This window comes from Labrus bergylta, chromosome 9 (genome assembly GCF_963930695.1).
Source record: "Labrus bergylta chromosome 9, fLabBer1.1, whole genome shotgun sequence".
In the NCBI taxonomy this organism is placed as follows: Eukaryota; Metazoa; Chordata; class Actinopteri; order Labriformes; family Labridae; genus Labrus; species Labrus bergylta.
Genome location: NC_089203.1, coordinates 27,410,702 through 27,429,197, shown reverse-complemented (window position 1 = coordinate 27,429,197; position 18,496 = coordinate 27,410,702). Strand labels below are relative to the sequence as shown.

At 40.8% G+C, this 18,496-nt stretch overlaps 2 protein-coding genes across 2 annotated transcripts in view; one reads left to right on the top strand and one right to left on the bottom strand.

The window, feature by feature from the left end:
* The first annotated feature begins 9,666 nt into the window (after positions 1 to 9,666).
* Positions 9,667 to 13,257, top strand: phox2bb (paired like homeobox 2Bb). The gene is made up of 3 exons (XM_020653029.3): positions 9,667 to 10,284; positions 10,925 to 11,112; positions 11,542 to 13,257. The coding sequence occupies exons 1-3, from the start codon at positions 10,044 to 10,046 to the stop codon at positions 11,971 to 11,973; spliced, it is 861 nt and encodes a 286-aa protein (XP_020508685.1). The 5' UTR covers positions 9,667 to 10,043; the 3' UTR covers positions 11,974 to 13,257.
* An 891-nt stretch (positions 13,258 to 14,148) lies between these two features.
* LOC109998244 (LIM and calponin homology domains-containing protein 1) overlaps positions 14,149 to 18,496 on the bottom strand; it is a 100,266-nt gene continuing 95,918 nt past the window's right edge. Inside the window, exon 29 of the mRNA XM_065959067.1 lies at positions 14,149 to 14,160. Coding sequence (XP_065815139.1) covers positions 14,149 to 14,160 — 12 coding nt within the window. The remainder of the gene's footprint in view (positions 14,161 to 18,496) is intronic.

The following is an 18,496-nucleotide window of genomic DNA, read 5'->3' as shown; positions in this document are numbered from 1 at the left end:
AGCACTATAAGATAATAAAAAATGGTGTGCAGCATAAAATCTCTACAAACAGGACACAGGTGGTGCTATCTTAGGAAAAAAGGCGTTCAAGTATGCTGCTCCCTCTTCTTGGAATCGGTTGCAAGATACTTTAAATCTTGGGGAGCTGGTTTCCATGAATGTTTTTAAAGGTCGTCTTAATGATCTAGAGGCAGAAATATCTGACTGTAGATGTTTTAACTAACTCGTATTTCCCTTTTTGATCGCTTTGTTGCTGATGACTTCTGACAGATTCTGATGAATGGTTCTGTTTGTGATTCCTGTATTTATGTTCATTGTTTTCAAGTGTTTTATGTCTGAAACCCTGTAATTGTGCTGCTGCCTGTCTTGGCCAGGATGCTGTTGTAAAATAGATTTTTAATCTCAATGAGACTTTTTCCTGCTTAAATAAAAAAATAATAATAAAAAAACTAAAAAAACACATATTCTTAAAAGAACAGAGAATTGTTTCTATAACCGACCGGGAACTGCAGCTTATAACAAAAGCATCTCAGACAGGAGGAGTGTATTTGTTGACCTATTTCAGTTTGAGATTTGGTTCAGTGTTCGGTGTTAACAGCTGGAGGATGATGCATGCTGAATCAACTTATATTGAACTACAAGGAGAAAGTCAGAGTGTGTTTTTTATACTGGCCCTCTATGGCAGAGGGGAATAATATGTATCAGACTGTGTATATAAAGATGTTGAGGGTAAATTCATGTCTGGTTCTTGTCTCTTCATTTGATTAATTTTCAATCTAAGAAAATGAATAAATCACACACTCACTCATTTTATAGCAATTACTTTATTTTCCAGACTATTGAAGGGTCAAAGACATGGTAGCATATCTACTGCTGCTGAAAATTATGCTGATATCTTAAGAAACAACATATCTGTTTTCTAAGCGGTGTGCAATGCAGCTCACTAACACATGTTTTTTTCTTCTGACAGCATTATAAAACATTCTTAGACACCCAATTTGTGCACTGGCCGACTCACTATCCACATGTATCGATTTCAGGCGGGAATACCCAATCTATCTCTTCCAGCTCTGTGCTGCAGCATCATCCTTCAGAGCCCAGAGAGCGGCCTTCTGGGAACAGGAAGTGAATCAGAGCCTGCAGTGGACAGACTGACTCTGATGGCTCCCATCTGGCTGTTCTTTAAGGATTCCTTCCAATCAAATTAGCTTTGATTGATCAACAGGCGGTGCCATTGGACGGTGGTCATGGCGGCATAAATCACCCTCTGCCGTCAGCGTGGATGGCTTTTCCTGAGGAGGACTAATGGTGACAAAGTGAACATGAAATTTCAGGGAAGTTGACTTCCTCGTGGACATCATAGAGTTTACTAATCAGAGGTTTGTGTGTGTGAAAAGAGAGATGATGATGTTTGGATCATTGTGACTAAAGATGGACGTGTTTCCGCAGAAACTCAGAATAAACAAAAAGAGAAATAAAAACTTAAAACAGTGAGATAAATATATATAAAAATCTGTCTGCTGCTCTAATGTGAACCTGTTGATTATCACTGACTTATTGAGTATGTGTGGTTTACATTTCATTCATAAAATAAATGACTTTTCTTCTGTATAGAGCAATAAACATCAGATAATAATGATGTGTGTAATTGGATATCAGAATCAGAATCAGCTTTATTGGCCAGGTATGCTTAAACACACAAGGAATTTTACTTCGGTAAACTGTGCTCTCTTTGTACAAAGGTATAATATTAAAAATCAACAACAAACACAAAAATAAACAAATAAGCAAAGACTAATATGTACAAGGCTAAATAGGATAATATAAGATAATAGTGCAGTGGTGAGTAGTGCAAAGACGCTGAAGTAAACATTAGGTAGTTTTTACAGTATTTACATTACAAAGTGTGCGTATATGATAATTAACATTAAATAGTATATGTATATTCTGCTAAGAGAATTGTAACAATGTATATGTTCATTCACAGTGACAGTTTTCTTGATTTCTAGAGCTAGATATCTAGATTTTGAACAGAAACGTGTAAGATAAAATGTGCATTAAAGTAACTCTGAGATCTTTGAAAAGTCGAATCGAACAGTTTTCAATATTTGGATTAAGTCCTGAGTCTTTTGAAGAGGAGTTTAAGTCCCAGCAGTGACACAAACCATAACTGAGCATCGAAACACAAACAAACAAGTGAAGCTACACTTGAATTATCTTTGAAGGTTAAATGGATTTAAAGTAGAGCCAATCATGAGGAGGGATATGTAACATTTCTGCATTTGAATGTCTAAAAAAAACAACACTGCATGTGGTTTTAATTCTGTTGATTTGTAAACTTACCTCGTTCTCAAATGTTCCAACCAGAAGGACAAAGGCGTGCTTCTTTTGGTTGGCTGCAAGTCTTTTAGGAAAATGCCTGATGATGACTGAGGAAGTCAGGAGGATGATTGTGTATGTTCATGTTAAAGGGAACATATTATTAAAAATCTACTTGTACAGTGTTTTGAACATATATTTGGGTAACCTGAGTGTCTACTGACCCACAAAATGTGAAATAAACCCATCCAGTCCTTTGTTTGTGGTCTGCATAAGTCTTACAACACAGAGAAAAATGCTCCGTTTCAAATGTGCTCCCCTTGTGATGTCACAGTGGGATTCCGGTAAAAGAAAATCCCCTTCCCTCCCCTGGTATCTCCACCCATGGACTCAGATCCCCAGCCTAGAACAAAACTTTTGCACAGCTCTGCCAATTTTATTCTCCCTACGGGGAAAACTCAGCGGGGGTCATTACATTTAAAGAGACCAAAACGGAGCGTTCTGAGAGAGCTGGTTTAAACATCGATGTGAAAGAAGAAATACTTAAAAGAAAATCGTATAAGCTGTCCCGCCCCTAAAGGTGGCATGAAGGTAAGACACAGCTATTAAAGATCGTATGATAAACTTTTGATTTTTGTTGATTTTGGCGCCCCCTGTGGACAAAGTGGTTACCTCTTTGTTGAGCTTGTAACCTAAGTAGGTTTTTCTTTTAAAGGTTTATTTTTTTGGCTTTTCATGCCTTTTTTTATAGATAGGAAAGTGGATGGAGTCAGAAATCGGGAGAGTGGGGAATGACATGCGGGAAAGGTGCCACAGGTCGGATTCAAAACTGGGCCATCGCTTGGAGGACTACAACTTCTGAACATGGGGTGCGTGCACACTAACCACTAAGATACTGGCCCTCCTATAGGATTTTATGATTAAAAATATCATCCTACTTTCTTTTAATAGTCAAACATATTATTCATTGAGAACATTTTAAGTGGAAAATGTGAAAATCAACAGTTTCTGCAGAGTTGGGGGCCTGGTTTTAAGCAGAGTTGGGTCGCGGAGACATTCAGTGAGTCATGAATGTGTGTTTTTTAAACATGTTTTTTTGTAAAGTTTCTTACTTCTACTACATGTTTTGTACCAGCTGAGGTCCAAACTGTTTTGTTAGTAAATGAATCTGATTGGTCGAAAAATATCAGAAATTTGGGTTGCGGTTTTTCACAAAGGAGATGGTGGTGGGTCCTGAGACTAGACGAGTTGAGAACCAGTGATTTAAACCTTCATATCTGACACCTTCACCACAGCAGAGATTTCAGGCACTAAAAATGACTATAAGAGTTCTTCTCTTGTAGGTCACATAGAGGCATCAGGATTAATCTCAGTATGTCCCATAATGAGTACACTAAAGTCCTTATCAAAGCTTTAAGCCAGATAGAAGATGTTGACGTTTTAAAAGGTGATTTTAAGTTTGTAATGATACACGCTTGGTTATCATTTGAAATGATTCATGCAAACATGGCCGCCCTTCCTTTCAGTCATTGATCATGCTGGACTCTCCAGGTGGATTTTAAACAACAAACCGGGTTCCTGTTGTGCTGCATGTTATGAATATTGGAGGCCCTACTTGTTGGGACTCTTTTGACTATATGGAAATAATACTTCATATGAAGTCTGATGGTTTATGCAGATGGCTGCTGGAGGCCAAACTGGTGCTGCTGGAGTGTTACAGGCCACGTGTTTAGTCATAACACATCAAAAGAATATGAGATGAGAGAGGAGGGAGGTGCAGGGGCGAGACAAATTAGCAGCTTCAGAAATTGATAGCAGGTGTTTACATGTTCTATATTTTGCATATTATAATATGTAAGGGGGGGGGGGGGGGGGTAATAAAGCTTACAAAGCGTGTATAATAATCAATATAATGCACAATGACCTTGACGTTTTATGATGGATTGGGAGACACGGCCTACTGTAATTGCTGCCCACCCCCTCCCTCCTTCCTTCCTTTAACGCCTCCGCTCCTACAGGCTAAATCTCCCCCCCCCCTCTGACATTAAAAATCGCTCCATCATCCTCGATGCGGCCGCCTTGTCGCCTGCCGCTCAGATGACCATTAATCGCTTAATTCCAGTAAACCTACGTGCGCACAAAAGAGCCGCTGTCTGCCGCTTAATGCATGTGTGATTAAGCTTTTCAGGGCCGCACACACGGCATTATTAGCCAGCAGGTCCTTGTATAGAGGGGCCAAATGCCTTCAGGGGGCCCGAGGGGTGGGTGGGTGTGGAGAGGGAGGGGAGGGGAAGGGGGCGAGTTAATGACACTGACCCTCACTTCCCCAACAGCTATTCAATTCAACAATAATAACGGGTCACGCAGCTGATTTATGAGGCTGGGGCTAATAATTGTCAATTGCTAATGCAAGACTGTGGAGGGAGGGGGGGGGGGGGGCAATGCCAGTAGACTATGCTAAATAAAATATGCCTTGACCCCCACTGAGGGAGGCCAAAAAAAAATGGACAGATGATTTTTCACTCCTCCTCTTTCTGCAGAGGTTGTTATCTGTAAAAACACGATTTTCTTTTGGTGCATTAAAACATTTACAAAGAGTCTGCAGCAGCAGCAACATCCGGGACATGCTCAGGCCCCCTCCACCCTCCTGCACGGCTGCAATAAATTAATAACAAGCAAACAATGTGTCGTGGAGAGGCGGATTCAATTACTAAGTTTATTTACAGGGGGAAATCTCATGAAGGCCATTGACCAACGTTAAACAGCGCGGGGATGAAACGATGACAAGAGCCCCGATAAGAATTTAATTCCATCTCATTTCAGACGATTTTTATGAATCAAATTCTTGAACACTGGCAAGAGATTTAATGATCACATCTTTGCGAAATCTTATTTCAGAACGGGTCGATGGCATTTCTCTGCGTTAATGTCGACTTAGAGGTTGGAGTAATTTAGTAATTGATCTCTTGCCATGGCTCCCGCTCGTGCCAAGGCCGCGTTTGAGGGTAATATGTTTTCCTAATCTTATCCCTCGGAATAAGATTTTTATGTTAATCCACTGGCTGGTCTCCTGGTCACTCGGGGAAGCTCAGATAAAGGGCTCAGATGGGCCGGAGATGAGCAGGAGAGACGAGCCGTGAGTGTGCAGGAGCTGGGTGCAGCATCTGGAAGATAAAGGGATGAGTTAGTGAGAGAAAAGAGGAGAACATCACACACACTGAGGAGTCTTTAGTGACCGCACCTGTTTACATTTTTAAATGAATCATTTGTTTCTGAATAGGCGAAATAATCTTTGTCAAATTATGAAAAACAACACTTTTCTTCCTTGTTTTCTTTAGTACAGTGCGATGACTTGCTGGATAAAATGACACTTTCCTCCTCTGCATCCCCTCCTTCCATCACCACAAAAGGTGCACAGCGACCTTAAATATGTGCCAAAAACAGATAAAAGACGCATCAGGTGAAATTACGTCAAAAACCACGAAATAACAACATGACATCTGCACGCAGCCTTTTGTTTTGCACGTTTTTTTTTGCTCTTTTTTTCCAGACACAGGGAGAAGACACCGGCATCTAATTGAATTTGGCCTCTTCTCCAGATGTCACTTTCCATCTGTGCGCTTGGAAATGCGATGCGCTTTTACGCACAGACCTGGAACACTTTGAACTCAGATGTTTGAGGGTTTTTTTAATCCCTCTCTGTCACGTGTTAATAACATAAAGACAAAAAAGGCGTATGATATATTACAGAATATTATCTGTATATGATCGTAAATTAATTATATGTATCTTGGATAATAGTTTAATTTTGGAGCTGTTGCAGAAAGGCCACTTTTTGGCTTTCATCCGGATGTTTTCACACTTTTTGCAGGTGAATATGAGCCCCCCTTTTATCCTCCCCGTCTATCAAATTGAGACATCAGACTAAATTGCCACGAGAGCATCCTCAAAATGAATTTTTGATCCGCTCTCGAGCCCCTCCCCTGCAACAACACACGGCCTTATTAATACGCGTTTTGATAAGCGCAGGATTTCCTCGGGCGTGAGGAGTGAGACATTGGAGGTGAAATGTGACAGCCGGGACCCTCCCCATCGCGTTCTCCCCTCGTTTTTATCCTCCTCTGTGTGTCTGCCTTTTCGGGGGAGTGGATCCATCCAATCCATCCAGAGACAATGGCATTTTGTTCCTCTTTTTTGTCACTCCTGTCGACCCGCATTCCTATATTGCTGAGCAACGATAGTGCGCACTAAATGGAGAGGAGTTCCTCCCGCAGCCCGCCTATTGTCCGGCACTTGCCAGGGGAGTTTAGGGTCTCTCGCACACATCGCATTTTGCTGATTTATTTAAGTGAAGGCATATGGTTGAAGCCCTTTATTTGCCGCATAATTACGAATTAACCACCGCTTTACTTGAATTACAGGCTCATTATGTTACTGTAAATCACTGTTTGCACCATTTGATGCAACCTGCAGCCACCAGGCCTCCTCCTGTGCAGGGTGTTTGCGGGGGTTTTGCATCATGCACAAGCTTCAGAAAATCGTTTGAATTTACTCAGACTGCAGATTTCCGCAGTTTTGATTTAAAATGATCACGTCAAAATATCAAACTGTGGCTCGTCATAGCAGCCGAAGCAGCTGAAAGAATTAAACGATGTTGAAAGTATCAAAGAGGAGGCGTTTCAATAGCTGGTGGAGGCTGGTGGAGGGACTATAGAGCACAAGAATAAAGAGCTGCTTCAGTGAAAGAAAGCGATGGCTAAAAGCTCTAATTGTATTTGCCTCGGCGAAATATCAGAAAAGACTTCTCGTTCCTTTGAGCGTTATTAGATTAATTCCCAGAGATGGTTTCTTTTCTCGCTGCCAGACGCGTGGAGGGAGGACGGTGAACCATTTGGTTCTTTGGTTTCAATAATCAAATTAACCATTTGGTACAACTTTTGGGTCCCAGCTCGTGTGTAGAAAAGGGGGGAAATAAAAAAAAAAAGAAAACATTTACATAATAGGCACCGGGTTGTGTCAAGAAAGAATTAACTTTTCTTTCTTCTTCTTTTTTGGCTCTCGTTGATCTGTTGAAAAGAAAACGTGCACGAAAGAAAAGGCAGAAACACACAGAAACACGTCAGCAATTGTTGAGTAAAAAAATAATTGATGGTAAAAGGGTGCGGGGTCTTCTCTTTATTTTAACAGATCATATAGAAGCTGCACCTCGCAGCCTGAAGACTGAAGGTCAAAATGTTCAGTGTGCAAAACGAGTTTAGAGACATTTTTAAACTTACAAATCTCATCCATTCACGTTTCTTTTATTGACACGTGGAGACGATGTGGAAAGAAAGAGCAGGTCGAACCTCAGAGTTTAGAAGCGTAAATAAAAAATATTTTTAAAATCTAGATTTTAACCTGACATGAAAAGATGAATTTTACTAGTTTCACCTCCTTTTAAAAAAAACTTAAAACTATATTTCAGATGAATAATTAGAAGGTAAACTTTGTTCATAAGGCCTATCTTCTTATATCTCCTGATATGAACAAATAAATAGGCTATTTGTTTTATATTTACTAACATTTTTTTGAGTAATGATGTAAAATTAAGATCATGATGTGATGGATAAAATCAACTAAAATGAAAAAATAAAAAAAGACCAATAATAATCCTTTATTAAAACGTATCTTAATCATTTCAGAGACAAATGTTTATAATATCCAGAGTGTTTAAATGATGCTGCAGCTTCATATGATCATATAAAATCACTGCTGAGCATCTCTCAGTCCCTGCTGGATTATTACTGAGATATTTCAGATCAATAACTGAACCAGGACGAGGGATGAACACATCCAAACATCAAACACTCGTCGGCCATGTGTAATTGTTTAATTGAACCAGAATTCCTGTTGCGCCTTTTTTTTGTGTCTTTCGATAGTTTAGAGTAAATAAAGCCTCAGCCGAGGACTTGAACACTGAGACACACACACACACACACACACACACACACACACACACACACACAACCACAACCACACACACCACACACAACGAAACGGTTCACCTTATTACACAAACCGAATTAAGCACTCAGCCAATATTGTGAGCCTGAGAGGTCCGATGACTGCCTCTCAGTTCGTTACTTTCATTAGAAAGATGTTATTCGCCAAATAAACGAAATAATGAAAGTAATGAAAGTAATAAAGACAATTACAAACTCATTTGAATCATAAAACCCACCCGGAAGTTGAGCACAGATAACACTGCAGCAGGGCAGAGAAAAGGGTCAGAAACATTGTGTTTATTTATTTAAAATAAAAAGAGGTTAAGCCTTTTATTCCATTAGAGCTGGGTCATTCGTTTATGATTTGTATTTATTTATTTAGATCATTTATAGGTTAATCTTTATTGTTTAACTTCGGTTATAGGCTAGCTGAACATGTTTGACCCAGAATAATTTTTTTAAATAATATCATAGAATAAATTATATATGTTATTAAATAATAAAAAATATTATTCAACAACCTGCAGAGAGAAATGTAATGAGTCTGTTTATGAGTATAAATGGTTTTTTGTGTTTGACAGGTGTGCACACACGCGCACAAAAACACATCTGGGAGAGAAAAACTATCTGAACGAGCCTTTATAGTCATAGCCATGCACACACGGTATTTTCTTAAAAAAATATATATATAGTAAAAGGCGAAAAAACATTTTATTGCTGTGAAAATAAACGTCAGAACATTATTTTTTCCTTCTTGCAAACCTTTTCCTGTGAAAGAAGAATATCTCGGAACATTTCTGGTGCAAAAACGTCATCAAAGATAGAGGAAATTAATTATTTCTGCTGATTTCTACGAGTCCTAAATGCAATTTTAAATGTTTTAGCGTAAAAACGGAAAAAATAAATCTGAAATGTTAGTTATACCTGCACAGGCACGTGCATTTCTTTGTGCTTCAGTGCAGGAGATCAGAGTAAAAAAAAAAAAAAAAGATCATGCAGAAAAGAGTCGGAGCAGACGGGCAGAGAGAGGAAGGCAGAGGGGGAATACTATGTGAAATCCTGCCCAAGGTATACGGTCGCTTAAAAGGCTTAAAAGCTTGGAGAAAATTGGATCAGGGAGAATCGTCACCCAACTTTCATTATTTCCAAGTGGTGTGATTGAATTAAAGGGCAAGATGGTGGTTGGAGAGGAGTGGGGTGGATGGGGTGGAGGAGCGGCGGTGGTGGTGGAGGGGCTGCGTAATGGCGTGGTATTAAATTCTAATTAGAGATGCAGGGGATCAATGATAGGGAGGTTGGACAGCCCGGGCCCCCAGTGCCAGCCCAATAGACTGATGAGTTATTGTCATGTAAAAAAGCGCTAGCAATAAGACCAAACGCTTTGCTATTGTCCAAGCGGAAAGAGCCAAGTTTATTATGAGGACTATATGCTCTAGAGACCTCGGGCTAGGCGGCTCTTAGGGGGCTTTTCATAAAACAGGGCTAGGTTCCTATAAAGGAGGCCAGTTTTGGAGCAGGCGCTGAGCAGTGAACATCTACCCACCGTCCAGCCTCTTTTTTTTTCCAACCAGTTCAAACCAAACAAGTCCTCTCTGCCCCCCCAGTTCAGACCGCGCGTCCTCCTCACTTTGGTATTTATTATTTTTTTTACTTCCTAACCCATTTTTTTTTTTGGGTGGTAGTTTTTGTTTTTTGTTTTCCCGGGAAGTGCAGCTTTCTAACTCAACCGAGCCTTCTCAAATGTATAAAATGGAGTATTCTTACCTAAATTCCTCTGCCTACGAGTCATGTATGGCCGGGATGGACACCTCGAGCTTGGCATCGGCCTACGCGGACTTCAGTTCGTGCAGCCAGGCCAGCGGGTTTCAGTACAATCCCATCAGGACCACTTTCGGGGCCACCTCCGGCTGTCCGTCTCTCACGCCGGGCTCCTGCAGCCTGGGGACCCTACGGGACCACCAGAGCAGCCCGTACGCCGCAGGTAAGCAGCGAGCTCCGGAAGCCTCAAACCCCGCCGTATTATAGGACGTCTTGATTGCATTTGAAAATGGAAATGTGTTTAGTATTTACCAAACGAAATTTGCTTACACAAATGAAAGAATTTATCACGTTAGAAGCGATTGCAGGCAAGCGGTAATTCGGTTACGGGGTTATACTATCCCAGTCACACCCAAAAACCGCCAACAGAATTATCTTAAGCTGCCAAAATGATCGGCATAATTTATTTACTTTGCGATGAGACATAAAGCTTCGGAAATAATTAGATAACCAAAGACTAAAGCTCATTATTGACACCGAATTGGAGTTACAGTAGCAACACGCAGGGGCGGATGGGAACATTATGACAAGTTTTCAAACTTGAGCCTCAATCTGAGGAGCAACAATTAGTTTAACATTACAATTAACCGCATCACAGGTCAGCAGCGTTATCAATTCTGAAGTAATTCACAGGTAATCAGAGGCTTAATACGATTGGAAGCTTTAGCCCAGCATCCGTAACCGGATTTTATACAAAATATCGAATTTGGACTTTCACTTCCATCAGACAACATCACGATTACACACACTTATATCTGCTGCCATTGCACCCTATAACAGTGCCTTTTCTATTTTCTTCACAGTTCCCTACAAACTGTTCACGGATCACGGCGGACTGAACGAGAAGAGGAAGCAGAGGCGCATCCGGACCACGTTCACCAGCGCCCAGCTGAAGGAGCTCGAGAGGGTTTTTGCTGAAACGCACTACCCGGATATCTACACCAGAGAGGAGCTGGCACTCAAAATCGATCTGACTGAAGCCAGAGTGCAGGTACACAGACACCGGCTCTCCAACAAAAGCGCCAACCTGTTCCCTTTACGCGTGATTTTACGCACGATTACGCACAAGGGGATTTATGATCCAAATAAGAATCTTCATAGCATATCAGTCATTAGAAATACATTTAAGTAAAATCAAAGCGTCTGCATAATGACTGCTGATATCCCTTCTTCTTCTGCATTTATGAACAACATCAAAGGTTTTATGTCTTCAGGGACACATTTAGATTCAATATGCAAATTGTAAGTTTGATTATTTAGTTGTTTTTGGTAAACTGAGCTGAAGTGACTCTTGGCAATGATATTTATTTGTTTTGACAAATTAACAGACACAATTATACGCATAGTTTGATTGTTGATTTCTTGGCACACATCAATCAACCACTCACTAACGGTGGTTTACATTCTTGGTCTTTTCCAGGTGTGGTTCCAAAACCGGCGTGCCAAGTTCCGCAAGCAGGAGCGCGCAGCTGCAGCGGCCGCAGCAGCAGCCAAGTCCAACTCTGGGAAAAAGTCGGACTCCAGAGATGACGACAGCAAAGACACCAAATCTACCGACCCCGACAGCACAGGAGGACCGGGACCGAACCCCGTCCCCACCTCCAACTGCGGCGGACCGAGCCCCACCGGAGGACAGGTCAACACCACCGGAAACGGACAGGTGGTGGACCAGGTGAAGACCTCCGTGTCGACCGGCATGGGCGTGACAGCACCGAGCCAAGGCTGGGCCACCGCCCCGGGAGGCATCACATCTATCCCGGACTCATTGGGCGGGCCGTTCGCAAGCGTACTGTCGTCTTTGCAAAGACAGAACGGAGCCAAAGCTACGTTAGTAAAGACCAGCATGTTCTAATGGAGCTCCCCGACGGAGGAGGAGGAAGAAGAGCCTGAGCAGAGGAGGAGAGACGCTCCTCGTCCCTCCGGAGACTGAAAAAGCAATTCCCCGAGACAGACTGAAGGACAATAAAACGCAGTTAAAAAAGAAGACGACAACTCTCTTATTTTATTTTTATGCCTTGCACAGTTCCTTGTGGTCAGTGGACACTTTTGCTGTAGAAATATCCATCTTGACAAGTCATACTATCCATTATTACAACGCAGATTTCTGCAAGGGTAGAGACATGTTTCAGGTCACGCCTTGAAGCTGAAATCCTGAAACAAGAGAGAGAGAGGGCATGTTGCTGTTCTTGAATCAACAAATGACACCTCTGTTGATGCGTAAATTCAGAAACCGATAAAAAAAACAAAAAACACCGAAGAATGAATATTTGATGAAGTGACTTGCTAAGATGAACATTTATTTGCGCCAAAATTTACAAGCAAACACACAAGTCTGCGCACTGGAAACGCGTTGTGCCATCAGTGCGCAAACGGAGCCTCGTTAAGTCACAATTAATGTCAGAGTTCAACAGCTGCTTTGTCCGGTAGAGAGACGTTTGATAAACCATGACTGAGGATGCTCTCTCACAAACCCCACGCTGTGACACAACAAACTATCCAACAAGACGCATTGCGCTTTTCTGTTCTCTGCAGAGACGATCTGCCTCTGACAGCTGTGGTGTTGTTTTTGTTTTGTTTTTTAATTCCAGGGCTTGCTGAGAGTTTAGTTTCTTGAAATTATCGATATAAAAACAATTATTTCCTCGAAGAAAAAAAGGCACAAACTACTGCAATGTTCATCTCCGACAGGAAAAATCTGTATGTTTTGTGTGTCTTTCTACGGCAGTGTTTTTTGTGGCTCAAATTGTAAAGTGTTAATAAAACGTATTCTTGTCTCCTATAGTTGAACCATAGGCCATACTCCCTCGTAGATCGATCATACAAGTCTTTTGGATGTTTTACAAAGTTCCCTCGGAAGAATTTATTTTGGGTATAAAAAAGGGAATGGATGCAAACATTGTATTTATTTCGATATTATTTGCATGTTGTCTCTCTGTCTGATTTTACAATGATTTTTTGTTTTTCTCTCTCCATTTTGTGAGCATTATGTAACTTGTTTTGTCCCGGATCTGAAAGTTATTTATATGTAGGTAATGAATGCTTATATTTAAGAAGGAAATATTTCTACATGTGCACATAGTTTTCCAGGTGTACCATTGAAATGGTTGTTGATGATAAAAAACAAATAATAGTCCAAGAGTGCTTTGTCATGTTTTCTTTGGAAGGTTGTGTTATTATATGGAAAAAAAAGGCTAATCCTAATTGTGTGAATGAAGTGTTACATATTTAAAGTTTGTAGGTATGAGCGTTTGAAAAGGCAGCTGGGACATTTCAGCACCAAGGACAGCACAGCACCACTTTTCTACAGTACTCAGAATATTAAAAACATTTTCTTTAGATTAAAGTTGTACCAAGACTTTGAGATTGCATTTGAAAACGGAAATGGAAAATAAATATTAAGTATCATGTGAAGGTGTTTTGAAGTCTGATAAAATAAAAGAAAGACGCTCCAGTAATGGTGAGATGTATCGATGCTGGGGAAAGATGGAAACCATTCGATCTGAATTTGAACCAATCGGGAAAAAAAGTCAACAATAAGCTGTTAATTTAGATTAAATACATCAAGAGTTACTCGAATCTGGTTGATTGTGTTTGGTTGACACGTTGAGGGAGGTTATTCAACCCAGAAGAGAAAGACTGTTGATCATTTATTGCGCACACACGGACAGGTGAGGTTATAAAGTGGGTTTTTCTTTATTTCTATCAAATCTTTAGTCACAGTTTGATTTTAAAAGATTTTTTTAAATTTGTGAAAACTTAAGGGGTTAATTTTGGATTAACAACTACCAGAATGTGTGACCCCCAGATGCATTTAAATAATGGATTAATTTTTTATCAGAATAAGAGGTGACCCCTTTTTCAGTGTCTCTACACCAAATATTAAGAGTTAATGCACTTAAAAGAATGTGATAGATGATTATATAGTTTGTTTATATTCCAGCACTGGTTTAAAAATTAAACAAAAATCAGGAGGGCAGTGCTGCATGAAGAGCAGAAAAGGGAGCATCAGTCAAACAGTAACAAATCTTCAGGTGCACGACTGCAGAAAAAGAAAACAGAAAAGTCAGCACACTCAATGTCCTTCACAGGTTTATAATCTGGAGTAGAGCCGCAGCGTACAGATCAACAACGGACAGTGATGCATGAAACTAAATATGAAGAGGAAACAGACTGCAACACAACACCGGTTCAGAGGACAGTCCAGATTTTTGGTTTCCTTTGTTTAAGACTTGCTCCTAAAGCGGTCAATTTGATCTTTTAGAAATCTGCAGTATGAAACATTTAAAGGTGTTTTCAGTTAGTTAGTTGTGAATTATTTGTTGCATATAAAAAGAGACAAAAGCAAGGTTAAAATGATCTGATATTACCATTTAACCTGGTTCAAACCTGATAAATTATGATTGTCAAATACATCAATAATATTATCATGAGGGTATTTGTGCATTGACAGTATTTGAAGTTGAAACTAGATGATGGTGCAAACTAAGAAGACCCGACATTTTGGTTTTCTCTGCTGTTCATTTTCTTCCTGAATATATAGATTTACTTTATTCATCCCAAACTGGGAAATGGTGGTGTTAGAGCAGCAGGTTATCAGAGCAAATAAAACAATGTATATAAGCAAGAAACATATAAAACACAAGGAAAAAGAAGAAATATAAACATCCAGGATTTAACTTCACATTTCTTAACATTACTTCCAAAGACTAAAATATGAAAAATGAAATAACTGAATGTATATCCTCTGCTGGAGGTAAGAGATGTAAATGTGCTGAATGAATCGATGCAGTGTACGTTATAAGAAGTCTTTATTTACCTCATTTCTCCAGTTTGTTTCCTTTCAGCCGATGTGTTTCTATTTTAATTAGAAAGGAAGAGACGAGAGCTCGTTTGAATGTATAACATTTTATTTATAAACATACAGTATGCTATAAATGCCAATGCATTTAAACATCAAATTAACCTATATTTCAGATAGTATTCAGGTGAATATTACAATAAATACAGAACAGACATGAAAGGTTTCATTCCCCGACTATCCTGTGAAGAAGACCGTCTGGATATAGAGCTCCGTCTCAAAGATCCCGCTAGAAGAGACTCAGCTGAGATTTAAGAAATAAGTCAGGATAAAAAATAAAAACACACCGAACAGAAGCTTAAAAATACTGAAGATCAGAGAGATGAGCCCGGAGGAGAAGCTTTACTAAAGGAGGAAGAAGAGGAGGAAGAGGAGGAGGAGGAGGAGGAGGAGGAAGAGGAGGAGAAGGAGGAGGAAGAGGAGGAGGATGAAGAGGAGGAGATAGAGGAAGAGGAGGAGGAGGAGGAGGAAGAGGAGGAGGAAGAGGAGGAAGAGGAGGAGGATGAAGAGGAGGAGATAGAGGAAGAGGAGGAGGAGGAAGAGGAGGAGATAGAGGAAGAGGAGGAGGAGGAGGAAGGAGGAGGAAGAGGAGGAAGAGGTGGAGGAGGAAGAGGAGGAGGAGGAGGAGGAAGAGGGTGGAGGATGAAGAGGAGGAGATAGAGGAAGAGGAGGAGGGAGGAGGAAGAGGAGGAAGAGGAGGAAGAGTGGAGGAGGAAGAGGAGGAGGAGGAGGAGGAAGAGGATGAGAGGAGATAGAGGAAGAGGATGAAGAGGAGGAGATAGAGGAAGAGGAGGAGGAGGAGGAAGAGGAGAGAAGAGGAGGAAGAGGAGGAAGAGGAGGAGGAGGAGGAGGAGGAAGAGGAGGAGGAAGAGGATGAAGAGGAGGAGATAGAGGAGGAAAAGGAGGAGAGGAGGGAGGAGAGGAAGAGGAGGATGAAGAGGATGAAGAGGAGGAAGAGGAGGATGAAGAGGAGGAGATAGAGGAGGAAAAGGAGGAAGAGGAGGAAAAGGAGGAAGAGGAGGAAGAGGAGGAGGAGGAGGAGGAAGAGGAGGAGATAGAGGAGGAGGAAGAGGATGAAGAGGAGGAAGAGGAAGCTGCTAGTTTGCTTTCATACAGAAATCATTTGGTTTTAAGCTTAAACGTGCATTTCTTTAAACATCCATGATAAAAACCGGGAGCTCATCTACAAACTTTAAAGAAAGAAAAAAAAGCAGGTGAGTGAAAATGTGGCAGCTGACGGCTCAGATCTTTACTTTTCTTTTTGTCATGGAGCGACTGCTGCTGGTTGGTTGTTCATTTTGCCGTTTCACTAGATGGAACGTGTTCTGGTGATATTTTTAAAATCTTTTTTTTGTTATTTTTATAAATGAATTCTAGCACTGAGTAATTATCAAAATGAGCTCGCTAACAGCATACAGAATCTTTATCGCTCTAGAGTAACACATTCAAAATAAAATCAAACGGTTTCCCCCAACTTTATATACTTTGTGTTTTCAGACAACAAATGTGTTGTTTTTGGGGAAAGTGGAAATAAAGATGTCGTCTGTTGTTAAAATAAAACAGTACTGATGTAAAGCGAGATGTGAGGGAGGGCTGCAGCGTGCGTGTGTGTCTGCAGATTCAGAGTTCAAATTGGCCAAAATCCCTCCAAACACCATCAAACAACAAAAAAAAAAGAACAGAAAAAAAAAAAAGGAGAAACAAAAACAAAAACCAAATAACTGGTGCTTCTGATTCCTGCATCACCTTGCTTTTCCTCTAAGGCACATTGAAGTCCTGACTCTCAAAAGCTGACCGAGGAGCGACCTGCTGTGAGCCAAACGTCACAGCTCACACGACGTCCACTTATTGCCCTAAAGTTTGAACTATACATCCATAACATGTGTTTATAGAAGAGGCTCATTTATGAAAGAGCACAGGAGGAGACGCAGGAGGTCGCTGTGAGCGCCCGACGATAGAGAGGATCATTGTGTGTAACATTTCTGAACGGAGGGTTTAAAGTGATCTTCTTACACTTTATAAATGAACTGTTTGTGTTCAGTACTTTAATGAAGGGGCAGAAAATGATTCAGGTTTTCAGATCCAACAAAACAACTCCAGTCTGAGCTGCCTCACCTCCCGTCCAGTATTTTTGATCTACTACTAAATGAGGTCATCTTTCTTTAAAGATTAAAAAAAAAGAAAAAGAAAGCGGTTCCTTTGATATACTGCGTTTCCATTGGCTGGATGTAAATAGGTATATTTGCTCCGAGCAGGAAAATGGAATCTGAGATCTGAACACCACCTTTTTCTATCCGTGTGTTCAATGCATCTGTAAAATGTTATTGTGTTTTATTCTCAACATGGCCGCCACCCAGAACAGCGTCCCTCCCTCCCTCTCTCTCTCTCTCTCTCTCTCTCTTTCTCTCTCTCTCTTTCTCTTTCTCTGCTCTCTCTCTATGTCTCTCTCTCTCTCTGTTGCTGCATGATGAAACAGAGCCTGTGGCGTTTGCTCCGACCAATCAAATCCAGATTTCACTCACGTCTCGGATGACATAAACACGAAGAAGAGATGTTTTTTTTTTTCTTAAGACTGTCCTCCCCCCTCCACCCCCCCACCCCCTCCACCATGATGAATCTTCATTGGTTATTGAATTGCAGAGGATGCAAAGATCCCGACACGCTGTGAAGGACATGATTTGCAGATAATCGGTTAAAAAGAGATGAGGGGGGGGGGGGGGGGTTTCTTCTGTGAACCTTGTGCTTTTCTGTCGAGCGTCACAACCGTGGTTGGCTGTCCGGCCGCTTGAAAGGAAGAAGAAAGAGAAACTCACAGTTTTTATAAAGCACAAAATGTTTCTGTTTGGGATTTGTTCCTTTCATTGATTTAGTGGTTTTTCTTTTTTTTTTTTTATCCTCAAATGATGACAGCTGTTGAGACGTTAAGTGACCTTTGATTTTCAGAAAACATCAACTTTTCTTTACTCTCCTGCAGACGAGGTGAAAGAGACAAAAAGTTACCGTCTGCAGTAACTGTACAAAGTTAATTTTCTAGAACATTCCTGTTTAAAAAAAACTCCCTTTTGCACTATTTAAGACGAGAGAAAATATGAAGTCAGGCTGTCGCATTGAAGGCAGCGAGCAGCGTTGAACTGCTAGTCTAACAACGAGCATTTTAAATGGATTTTAAATATGTAAAATCAATCTTTTTTGCAGTTTGTTTCCTTCTCCTGACGCAGCTTCAGAGCCCTCCCAGCGTTCATCCTGCAGCCTCACTGTGTCTGTCACTTCTTTATTAAAGCTGCTCTGGGTCGAAGTTTGATATTAAAACACTCTCGTTGTCTTATCAGCCACACTGCGGGGCTGCTATGAGGAGCCAAACCTTTGATATACACCTCACATTTCTATCATAACAAAGAGTCGGGTTGACTTTGAAAACAATGAATCAAAACGAAGCGTTCTGTGGTTTTCTAACTGCTTTATGAGCGCTGTGTTTACTGCTCATTCTACGACACCGTCGCCTTATTGAAAAACTTTT